Here is a 12,507-nt window from a genome sequence, read left to right as displayed (position 1 = left end):
TGCTAAACAGGGCTTCGAGCGCAATTAGCTTGCAAATGCATGCTAATCAGCGCTTAACGCATCATCCCCAATGATCAGCGGCCAGCGCGCCAAAGATTTGGTCGCTGGCCGCGGCAAAATCAACGCCAGCTCTGAGCTGGCGTTAGACTTTGCGGATCATTGGGGAGGATTGGTGAGCCCTGTCCAGCATGCAGTTGCATGCTGGCAGGCCCCCGTTCCCCCCCAAAGCAAACGCCTACAGTCCCTCCGACGATCCGACCCCTTCCATGCTCAGGGAGGGCTGGAGATCCGGTGGGTCTCCAGCCCCCCCCCCCGAACCCCCATAAATCCTGGTGGCCGCCTCCGGCCAAACGCTATCCCACCCTCCCTCCCACTCAGCGACAGGGGAGGGGGGGCTGGAGGTTCGGTGGGTCTCCAGCCCCCCCAAACCCCAAGAAATTGTTGTGGCCGCCACCCTGTTATCCATCGACGGAGGGGGGTGGGGGCTGGAGGTCCGGTGGACCTCCAGCCCACCCCAACTCCTCCCCTCCCCCAGCGTTCAGAATCCCTGGTGGTTCGTGGTCACCCACCCTCCCTGCCGGCCCCCCCGGCTGGCCCCCCTACCTTTTGTTGGAGGAGGGACACAGCCTGCCTGCCTCCCTCCTCTTCCTGTCGACGCCGATGCAAAATGGCGGCGCCCAGCCCTGCCCATTGCATCCTGGGATGCGGTGGGCAGGGCTACAGACCATGTAAGGGAGCGATTCCGTAGATGGATAACAGGGTGGCGGCCACAACAATTTCTTGGGGTTTGGGGGGCTGGACCTACAGCCCCCCCCCCGTCGCTAGATGGGAGGGTGGGAGAGGGTTTGGCCGGCGGCCTCAACATTTTCTGGGGGTTTGAGGGGGGACTGGAGACAACTGTTTGACAGGTTTGGGCTTTTGACAGCCCAGACCTGTCAAACAAGTGCGGGAGGATTGTGCTGAGCGCATGCTCAGGCGCAATTCTCCCCCACTTCAACACAATAATCAAAGATAATAGCGCTGCTTAGATTAGCATGCATTATCTTTGATCATCGATGCAGAAAAGCCCTGTGCTGTCCAGGCGCTATTTTTAGGGCGCTGTTTGGAACAGCGCGGGGCTTTTGATCATGAGGGCCTGAATGCTTACAACAATGCAAATTAAATGGTGAAAAAAAACTTAGGATTGGTTAAGCAACAAAGAATCAGTGGAGGAGCAGCCTAATGGCTAGAGCAGCGGGTTCAACAAATCCTACCTCTCCTTCCTTGTGATCTTATAATAAATAAATAAATGTAATGCATATAATACATGTAAACCACTTTGTCTGTACCACAGAAAGGTGGTGTAATTACCATTAAGACACTTAACCCTTTCTCAGGTGCAAACATATTGTGAGCCCTCTGGGGACAGGAAAATACCTACTGTACCCTAATGTAACTTACCTTAAGTTACCAAGGGAAACAAAAAAACTAAAGTTAAATAAAACATACCTCTTGTTACCTGATTCAGATGCCCTAAATGACAAATATTAATTACCACTGAATCTTGCAAAGGGAATTCATGGGCAACAATAGTATTCTATAGAAGTTTTAGTTGGAAAGATTTTCTCCCAAAGGGACAATAGTTTCCCCCTCAAACACGACAGAAAATGAACTTCCATGGAGCCAGTTCCTCAGCCACAGCCCTCCTGGACACTTAATGCTCTTAAACAGATCAGTAGTCAACACATTGGAGAGGGGAGACTCCAACCATTTCTTAACCAGATGACCAGGAAAAAGCTGACCTGCTTGGTAAATCAATTTCTGGGCTACAGTTACTAAAATGCACTAAATGTGTTAAGACGAGTTATTAGTAAATGGGTTCCATGGTATATACTGTTCATTACAGCATGCTAACAAGGTAGTACGTTCTAGTAAACCTAGCCCTCTATTATTGTGACTGTTAAGGCAGCCATAAAAGAATTTAGGCATGATGGGATGAGGACAAGGTTTCATATCAGTGGTGTAGCCAAGGGAGGGCCCGGGTGGGCCCAGGCCCATCCACTTTGGGCTCAGGCCCACCCAGTAGCAGCACACCTATGATGTGGCTGGCAGGCATCCCCAAGCCTACCAGCCAAAAACTCCCAACAACTGTCCCTCCTGCATACCTTTTAAATAGCAGATCTTCGCCTGCAGCAAGCAGCAACTGATGCATACTGCTCACGCCAGCCCCACAGTCTTCCCTCTGATGTATTCCCACCTATGCGGAAACAGGAAGTTGCATCAGAGGGAAGGTTGTGGGGCCAACATGTGCAGTGTTTATTAGTTGCTGCTCGCTGCCAGTGAAAATTTGCTATTTAAAAGGTATGCGGGGGAGGGGAAGATGTTTGAGAGACCATATGGCAATGCAGGCAAGAGAGGGAGAGACCAAATCACTTGTGGGACAAGGCAGAGGTCTTCTGCCCACCCAAAATTGGGTGTCTGGCTACGCCCCTGTCTCATATTCCCACACCAGACACCATAGAGTTATTTTAATACAGAGCATCTATGTGACAAGTCAACAAAAGCACCTGTTTTATAAAGGCACCCAGGGCTGTGGAGTCTGTACACCAAACCTTTAGACTCCTCCTCCTCTAATTTTCTCCAGCCCTAACTCCTATTCCATATATTATAACTTTGTAAGCTTTCATTTTGAAGTTGGAGTTGGGAGTCGACACATTTTTACTGACTTAAGCTGTGTGGGAGTCCTCCATCTAGGCTCCTGCCAGTAGGGGGTGCTGTTTCAGGATCACTTTTTCAATAGCAAGGGATAGGCAGGTTTCCTGGAGTCCTGCAGAACTTCCCTGTGCCTTGCTATTGAAAATGTGATCCTGAAACAGCAGCCCCCACTGGCAGGAACATAGCTGGAGGACTCTCACACAGCTTTGATAGAACATGGCTCCACAGCCCTGAAAGCAACATAGGCGCCTATGTGCATTATTAAATAGGCTTCCAGAATCAGCCCCGGCAGTGCAAATTCAAACAGAAATGTATACTTGCTCTGAAGATGTAAATCTGTTCATGTACTCTACATGTGTACCATGTATTTTATCATAATATACATGTGTATCACAATTCCACCTCCAGTTCCCCGAAACTATAACATCGGGAACAACCATGTGTGATCTTTTCAATTTGCACACTTTAGACATAATTTATGTGTAAAATAGGCTTTACAGATAACCCTTTATAACATTTTCTGTGGCATTTGTGGAAGTTAGTACAGGGCAAGAACAACAGTTAGCTACACCCCCTCTCTTTTCGCTTATAACTATTACACATATATTGGCTTACCAGTGAGGAGGCTAATGGGTGACGCAGAGAAGGCAGATGGAGCACCAGTGGTGTGGAAAGAGATGGCAGTGGGTGCAGCGACAGCTACGACGGGAGCTGACCGGGGTGGGACAGTAATATCAGAAGAACTGTCAGTATAACCAGTCGGAGGCAGGCTCACATCTGTAGCACATTACAATAAAGACGGTTAAAATCACAATACTAGAAATAACAGTGGCACAGTGTTCAGATAATACACAAGCAGATATATTTTTAGCATTGAATGTGATAATTCCACCCTCCGCCCACCTCCATGCATTGCACCCTACTGTTCCTGAAACCCCTCCTCCCAACAAACAATGCACCCCATAACACACTTTTTCCTCCAAAATATAGTGTGCTCTAATATCTGATACTTCCTCTGTCCCAGGATACACTGCACCCCTGGCTTTATCAAATACCACTCTTCCTATTATACAGTGCACCAGGCTTCATCTAACCTCCTTCTCCCAATATACAATGCATACTGTGTATCTTGCAGTATTTGATGCCCCTCCCCCAACATACATGCAGTCTGAGACCCTTATTTAATAACCCCACCTCCCCCTACAGTGTTCCTCAGTGTCAGCAGCTCCACAATAAGATTGATTTATTTGCTCCCCTGAAGTCAGAGTGGAAGGGGTCCTTCCTCTTTTGATTTAATACCTTATCTATATGAATCTTTAAATAACTTGGTAGACTCCAAATGCACTTTGTGTTCAAAGCCTACCTCTGGCCAGCCATTAGGGATCTCCCAGATCATAACCAGTCCAGGTTGGGCCCCTCTCATGCTCTTTGCTCTTCCTCTGGGTACTAAAACTTCTGTGTGAATGGACCCGATCTGGAGCTAGTCTGCCAGGCTGTTCCGCTTCTCCACTTACAAGGAGTCCGAATCCAGTGCTTCCCTGTCTAAGAACAAGAGAAGGATCCCTCCCCTCAGCTCCCCTATGGGGGCCAGACAACAGAATGAGCAGAGCTGTGCTCACACACATGACCAGAATTGTAATTGCTACCCTCCTCCTCTCCCCTCCCCTCCGGGATTCCCTGCTCCAGAATCAAGCCCTTTCTCTCATTCAAGAAGTTTGTCAAATTGGCTGAGCATGCTCAGTGCAGCCTGGGGGACGCGGTCCTTTTGCATGAGAAAGTACACTGAGGGGTTGATGCAGTAATTCGCGTGAATGGCTGGGCGCGCAGCTTCTTCCAATAACAAAATCTACCTGATGCAGTAAGCTAAAATGAGATGCTGAGTTCAAGCATGCAGAACTGTGCCTGTTTGTTCTAGGGTTACCATATTTACAGAGACAAAAAAAAAGGAAATAAAAAAATAAAATGTCGCCCTGCCCCCGGTTCCAGCCCCCAGTCCCGTGCTGCACCTTGCCGCACAGTCACCTTGACCCTCCCAGAAAGCCAGATTCTATAAGCAGTGAAAATACTGGTAAAAGTAACAGAAATGCATTTTCTTCCGTACTCTGCTAAATACAAAATTAGAAAATATGCACATTTTCAAAAAAGCAAACATTCATGAGCAGCATGACTCCCTTTCCTTTCCCTCCCATCCATGAGCAGCATGTACCCCTCTCCATCCCCTTCTATCCATGTGCTGTATTTCCCCCTTTTCCATTCCCCATCACCAATATTGTTTCCAGCGCCCCCTCCCTGCAACCACACTCCAGCCACCCTTTTTTAACAGTAGGTTTGAAGGGGAAGGGGGCTATAAGGCTAACCCACCAGCCTGCCCACCCAGTAACCTGGACAAATGGGTGGGCTGGAAAAAACACCTGGAGCCTCAACAGTCCCTTGAAAAGGAGGACATGTCCAGGGAAATTGGGACGTATGGTAACCTTATGTTTTTCAGCACATAAAATGTGCAAAAATTTCTTATCTTTGGAAGGATGATATTTAAGCATGGAACAGGCACAAATGTTCAATGACACATTCGTTTTTGTTCTGACATGTGCACATGAGCTGTTAATTCCTGTCTGTCTTTTAAAGTTGCAGGCACTTGTTATGGTCACTGAAAAAAGAAAAAATTGTCATTTAAACCCCCTTACCCCCATAACTGGCATTAATCTTCTCAACCAACCCTTCTCAGCCAACCCGGGGATCTGGCAAAATATTTCTCATGTTTTGTGCACTCAAATATAAACCTTGTTTGGGAAGACACCAACTGTGAGAGGACTCTTTTTTGGATCCACTGTTTGTGCATTTGGTTGTGCACTCAAAAGCCACTGTTTCCTTTTATGCATTGGAGAGGAATATTTAATAGCCTAATTACCATACATGTTAATCCAGTGTGTGTCCATGTGAACCACACAAGTTAACTCCTGCACTGAACCCCATGCTGCACTGTGCTGCCAGCAATGTGCACGTACACTCTGATAACCACGGACTTTGGCTCTCGGCATCAGCCCCTGAGTCTCCAGTGCATGCGAACTGATCACTTGCACATTCATATCCTGAACACCTGACTATCTGTGACATGTTGAGCCTGCAAAAAGGTGGGATAATGTGGGGTACAAATGCAATAAATAATAATAATGTTTTGGCCTAGTGCAAAATCTGGCCTGATTGAGTACAAGCAGAGTCATGCAATGCACAGAACAGAACCAGTTAACCGTATGTTAGATATGACCTGAAGGAACTAACGAATATTGATGTTCATTCAATCTTAGGATTCATTTTCATGCACTGCTGTGCCATGAATATTACCGTCAGATGCATTCATTTTCTCTTACTGCATTCTGTGCTGGTCTCCACCAGTGGACCCCACACTCTGCATTAGAGGTTCCTTGTAAGAGGGGAACTTGGTCTTCATTTTATTCCTGGAAGCATTACTTGGTACTTACAGAGGTGAAGCATGCTATAGTGTAGGGAAAGTCTGTCTCCAGCTCTGTTCCTGCACTGGTCCTCATATTCTCTACCAACTTACCATCCTCCTAACCTCACCCTGAAAAGACCATTCCCTCCAGAGGTAACTGAGCAAGCTGTGTTTAAATCCAGATCATATTGAGTTTTACCTGTACTTCACAAGGGGTGGGATGGGGGAGCAACTAGAGGGAGGCCCAATCCTACCTGATGCTGAGGAGCCCATTACCTGCAGCAAGGTCATGGGGCCCCCTCACCACTTTTTGCCCTAAGCCCCAGCATGTCTAATACAGGCCGTGAGCCCAGCCCCACCCTGAAGAGGTCACAATCTCTGGGATGAGAAAGTGTTATTGTTTCCGTCCTCACTGAAGCATGGCACCTGGCAGAGGAATTCATTATACAAGCACTGACATGCAGCTAACTTCATTCATCATGTCTTTTTTTTTTCTTTTTTACATGTGGATTTTACTTTCTCCTATTTCTAAGCGTGTAGATTTTATGGTAGTTCAGAGTGACACCTTCACCTCCTTCTCCCCAACTACCACTGCTCTTTATCACATGCCATAGGAGGTGGGGGGAGGGAGGGAATGGCAGAAGATTGCCCCTTTCCTTTCTTCTAGCTCCTTCTTAGACTGCACAATTCTTTATCCGTCTTTAATAAAAGGACACATCTCTACTGTCAGTTATTACACCATCTTAAGAGCAGCTGTCAATGCTTCAGCCCAGCATAAAGAGCCAGTGACTTCCTCAGAGAAAGAGAAAGCATCCCAAGGGTAATGGGTAGTGAACAGTACCTCCAAGGTAGGCACTGCAGTAACAGAGACTCTTCTGTGTCTGCGTTTCATTTATCTACAGAGACGCCAAGGATGGCCCATCCCAAAGCTGGAGATTTACCTCTGCAATGTTGGAGGTTTTTCTCGCAGGCTCCAGCCTTCTTTAAAATCAGTTATAGCAAATATACATACCAAAAACTGACATTTTAATCAATAAATACTAAATCCTGCAAAGAAGCTTCTCAGAGCCTATGTAACGCCATCAATTCTCGAGACAAACACCACGCAAAAACTGTACCTTTAAAAAGGCAGCACTGGATATATAGAACATTAATAGGCTTCTTATTGGAAAACCTAAACTCCTATAGATCCCCACAAACCGCATGTCAGCAGAATCTCTCATTTTGGTGACACAGAGAACACAGACCGACCACCAGTTACAGAATAAAGGAACAAAAATGACAAGTTATCCCACAGCCTGGCGTCTTCTCTGCCTTTTCCACCCCCCACAGATTGGCGTCAACCTTGCTCTTCTGTACACTCCTGCCCTCTTATAGTCCAGCTTCTCCCCTGCCCTTCCCTATGCCCCTCCATAGCCTGGCATCTCCCCTGCCCTCACCCCCTGTAGCATCTTCCCTGCCCTTCCCTATGTCCCCTTCCAATCTCACTTTCATTGCCCAGCATCTCCCCTGCCCTTTCCTATGCCCCGCCCCCAGCTCCACAACCTGGCCTTTCCCCTGCCTTTCCTTATGCCTCTGCACCCCCCCAGTAGCCTGGCATCAACCCTGTCCTTCCCTACTCCCCACTACTAGCCCTACCCTGGAATCAACCCTGCCCTTCCCTAAGAACATAAGAATAAGAATAGCCATACAGAATCAGACCAATGGTCCAGCTAGCCCAGTATCCTGCCTCCAACAGTGGGAGGTCACAAGTACCTGAGAGAATCCCAAAGAGTACTTCTCTATGGTCCACCTCATAGCTTTTGTTGAGTTTTTGTGGAAACTGCGAACCCCTTTTGTTTCCACCTCATAGCCCAACATCAACCCTGCCCTTCTTTACACCCCCCCCCTTACCCATAGCCCGGCATCAAATCTGCCCTCCTTTATGCCCCCTTCCCCCAGCAGCCTGGTATAAAACCTGTCATTTACACCCTCCCTCCTGGTCTGGCATCTCCCCTGCCCTTCCCAATCCTCCCAACCCAAAGCTCAACAAAACACTTTTTTTTTTTTAAATTTGGGAACTGCAGTGATGTTTGCCCTAGTAGCCTATTGAAAAGAAAGCTCCTGATTAGACCCTGGTCAGTGTGCATGTGGTGCGGGGCTGGAGAAAACTGTTAGATCCAAGCTGAATTCTCCCAGTGCATGCAGGCCACGGGTGGTAGGTTTCAGTCACGATGCCACTGCAGCACCTATCGACTGGTCTGCTCTAGGGGGCTGGATGAGAGGTCCTGGATTTCCTCAGTGTACAGGATTGGTGTGGGGGGGGGGGGGGGACAGCTGGCTAATTTACAGGCAGCACTGGGGTTTCTGGACCCACACCCCCCCCCCCCCCCCACCACCACCACCACCGGTGTCCTTAAATCCTTTAGGTCTTGGCCAGCTGCAAGCAGCAACACATACCCCCTGCTTACACTGGCCCGAGCATTTCCTCTGATGCAACATCCTGTTCATGGGATCAGGAAGTTGCATTGGAGGAAAGGCTCGGAACTGGCACGAGCAAGGGGAATGAGTTGTTGCTCGCAGCCAACGATGACCTGGAGGATTTAAGGGTATTGGGGGGTCAGGGGAATGGAGTTAAGTGACTCACCGATTGCCTGGGAGGGGGAGGAAGAGATGTCGGGGGTGGCTTAGGGGCATGGTTGTCATGAGTAGCACCAATAGACAGCCCCAGCCACTGCTGTTATATGCGTAGCACCAATAGACAGCTCTGGCCACTGCGGTTATATGGGTTGCACCAATAGACAGCTCCGGTCACTGTGGTTATATGGGTAGCACCAATAGGCAACCATGGCCACTGCAGTTATATGGGTAGCCAAATAGGCAGCTCCGGCAACTGCGGTTATATGGGTAGCACCAATAGGCAGCTTGGCTACATCAACAGCAGCAGAATAAGTTAGAACAGCCTTTTTGCTCTCCTAACTTAAACTGCTCTACTATATGGACAGTGGCTGAATATCACTGCTATCTGTACAGTAAAGTGGAACGCCTTTGCTCTGCCCATTGTGACTGCTCTGACACTAACTGGATAGTGCTTTTGAAAATTCACAGAGGGGGATTATACATTGAGTAGCTGCTATTATAAATGCATAATCTCCTCTACTCTTTCCAAAAACACTAGGACTAGGAGGCACCCAATGAAGGTACTAAGTAGTAAATTTAAAACAAACCGGAGAAAATATTTCTTCACATAACATGTAATTAAACTCTGGAATTCATTGCTTGAGAATGTGGTAAAAGCAGCTTAAAAGGGTTTTAAAAAGTTTGGATTATTTCCTAAAAGAAAAGATCATAAGCCACTATTAAGATGAACTTGGTAAAATCCGCTGCTTATTTATAGGATAAGCAGCATACATTCTGTTTTACTGTTTCGGATCTTGCCAGGTATTTGTGACATGGATTGGACATTGTTAGAAAGAGGATACGGGGCTTGATGGGCCTTCGGTCTATCCCAGTATGGCAACACATATGTTCTTAATATCCGCCCCTTAAACTATAGCGAGTCCACTGTGCACTCCTGTTATTCCCCAACGAAGGACATGGCAACCAGATGACTTTCATTTACCTCGCTGGTGAGTTGTTGTGCTCTGATGGTATCGTTGCTCATCGTAACTGGAGAATTCTTCCACTGTAAAACATGAGAACAGCAGGCAGAAAATCACTGACAGGAAATCAAACAGATCCACAGGTGTATGCGTTCAGTGCAGTTGAGGGCCATGCCAACTCTCATGCAGGCTTTCCCTCACCTGAATTTCAAGTAGGAAACATTTTCATAACACTGTACTGTTTGGGGAAGATGAAGTGGGGCAGGGCTGGGATGGGATGGAGATAGAGTTCTTAGGATTGGGAGGACAACACCTGTGTCCAGGGCCAGCTCAACCTACAGCTCCAGGTGATGTCTTGGCTCAGGGCATCAATGATAAAGGGTTGCCAAAATCCCAATCCTCTCTAACTGCAAGAGGGGTAGATGCCGGACTGGGATTTTGGCACCCTTTATCATCAGTGCCCTGAGCCAGTGCCCACTAGTCCAACAGGAAAGGGGAGATTTGAGAGAGAGGGGGGGGGGATACTGAATCACAGGTGAGGGGGGGGGGGGGGAGGGATAGAGATACCAGATTTCGGGGGGGGGGGGGCACCGATGCAAAGGTTGGCCAGGGCGCCACAGTCACTTGAGCTGGCCCCGCCTGTGTCAGCAGTAGTCAGTGGGAGCACTTTTGAACACAGTAGGGAAGGACCCGTTTCACTGTGTGTCTGCTGCAGATGGACCAGCTGCCTTCTCCTATTATCTCTCTTACTGAATACACTCCAGGGAATTATGTACCAAAAGAATCAAAAATAATGAAGGCTTATTACAGAGCATTATACGCCAATAGGGATTTACTATTACAACCCTCTCAAGACCACAGCATGGATAAACATATATGTGTTCTAAGTGATTCAGACCCGTCCAGCAAAATAGCACGGATCATATATACACATTGGCACGTATTACAACTGCAGCCTGATTTTCAGACGGGCCTTTGCATTGCCTATGCTAGAGGATCAACATCTAATATCAGGAACTGGGTACTTTGCACTATACCTTACAATTTACATCTTCAATCAATAATGGGAGTCATCATGGCCCGTGGCAGGTGTTTATTTTCTGATACCACTTTGGACTGCACTCAGTGAACTCACCATTATAGAGGAAAATTGTATCATCTTAAATTTCAGACTACCTGTGATTCTGATTTTGTTGTGTATTTGATATTCTGTCCATGTCAGATGTTCTATGTGGCAAGTAAGAGGATAAGAGTTATGTGTATCTAAAAAAAAAAAATAAGAACCTCCCTCTAATAGTATGTAAGGTACTATTGCAACACTAGATTCTTCTGGAGTGCAAAAATGTAAGAAAGGGAAAAAGCCTCTGCACCCACACTGACTTTACATGCACGTTTGAATCTTCAGTTGAATCAAAAGCTAAGTGTCTCTTTCTTTTTCTTTCTTTCTTTATTAGGATTTATTTACCGCATTTTTGAAGGAATTCACTCAAAGCGGTGCACAGTAAGAATAGATCAAAACATGAGCAACAGGCAATTACAGCAGTAAAAATATTCAAATGACAATAAAAAGTATGGCATATTGTACTACTTACAATGTCAACACAATACGTAATAGAACATTTTAATTGATAGTGAAGGGTAAAGTTAGTTACTTCTTCCATGAAAGGCCTGGTTGAAGAGCCAAGCTTTCGCCTGCTTCCTGAAGTAGAGATAGTCTTGTGTTAAGTGGAGCCTTTCAGGGAGTGCATTCCAGAGTGTGGGGGCTACTCCGGAGTAGGCTCGCTTGCGAGTATCACATCCTGTAATGTCTTTTGGAGAGGGTGTGGTTAGTGATAGACCTTGAGAGGACCTTAGTGTCCTTGGTGGTGTGTAGAGGATCATCCTATTCTTCAGGTACTCAGGACCATTTCCTTTGAGAGCCTTGAAGATCAGACACAGAGTTTTAAATTTTGCCACGATTTTGGGTGGATCTATTAAAACGTAACTTTCTGTGGAGTCTTAGCAGAATCTAGTATGAAAGGGTTTTTTATGCCAATGAAGAGATTTTGACCCAGTTTAAGTCCTCTTTACCCTGTTAATGTCTATTGGGTGGAGGTGTACAGGCTTTTTCCCTTTCTTACATTTTTGCACTCCACTGTTGCAATCGTACCTTGCATACTATTAGAGGGAGGTTCTTATATTTTTGTGACATGTTCTATGTGGGCTAGACCACTAGAAAAATCAAAGTCCGCTTGACAGCACATAAAAGTAGATTAACCCTTTAGTGTCCAATGTTCCCCATCATCTGTTCCCATATGGCTTATTGATGGGAGCATTGGACACTAAAGGATTTTAAACACTCTGACCTTGTCTGCTCCCTTAGTACAGCACTTTTTTAAACAGCATATATTTGACCAGATTAAATGGATAGAGATTGATAAGGTTCCTCCTTCACCGATGGGTGGGGATCGTGCACAGCGCCTGCTAGAACATAAACAGTGGGGTCTGAACGATAATATCGAGTGGAGTTCTATTTTGTGATTTTGCTGCTGTTATACAAGAGAGACATGATATAGTTTGAATCAATTATACGGTTTTGTGGTTGTTTGTGTGTATTTTACTGCGTTTAGGCTTTTAACACAGTTTTTCCTGTTTTCAGTTGTTTAACACCATCATGTTGCTGACATCATTGAATATGTAATGCAAAGAATCTTCAAGAAAGTCTCTCTAACAGTGGAAGTCAAGCTCACATTGGAATGTGAATGCAAGTGGCAGACAAGATTAAGAGTCGGCTCCTGAGGC

The 12,507-nt window shown here is 46.5% G+C and overlaps 1 protein-coding gene across 4 annotated transcripts in view; it reads right to left on the bottom strand.

Moving 5' to 3' along the window:
• The window catches only part of SEPTIN12 (septin 12), a 182,052-nt gene that overhangs the window by 66,727 nt on the left and 102,818 nt on the right, over positions 1-12,507 (bottom strand). For all 4 annotated transcript variants that reach the window (XM_030212735.1, XM_030212736.1, XM_030212740.1 and 1 more), the window contains 2 exons: positions 9,747-9,809; positions 3,310-3,471 (listed from right to left, as the gene is read on the bottom strand). In XM_030212735.1, the coding sequence (XP_030068595.1) occupies positions 3,310-3,471; positions 9,747-9,809 (225 nt within the window). The remainder of the gene's footprint in view (positions 1-3,309; positions 3,472-9,746; positions 9,810-12,507) is intronic.

This window comes from Microcaecilia unicolor, chromosome 8 (genome assembly GCF_901765095.1).
Source record: "Microcaecilia unicolor chromosome 8, aMicUni1.1, whole genome shotgun sequence".
NCBI lineage: Eukaryota > Metazoa > Chordata > Amphibia > Gymnophiona > Siphonopidae > Microcaecilia > Microcaecilia unicolor.
Note: the sequence above shows the minus strand (reverse complement) of the source record. Positions and strands in the feature narration are given on the sequence as shown.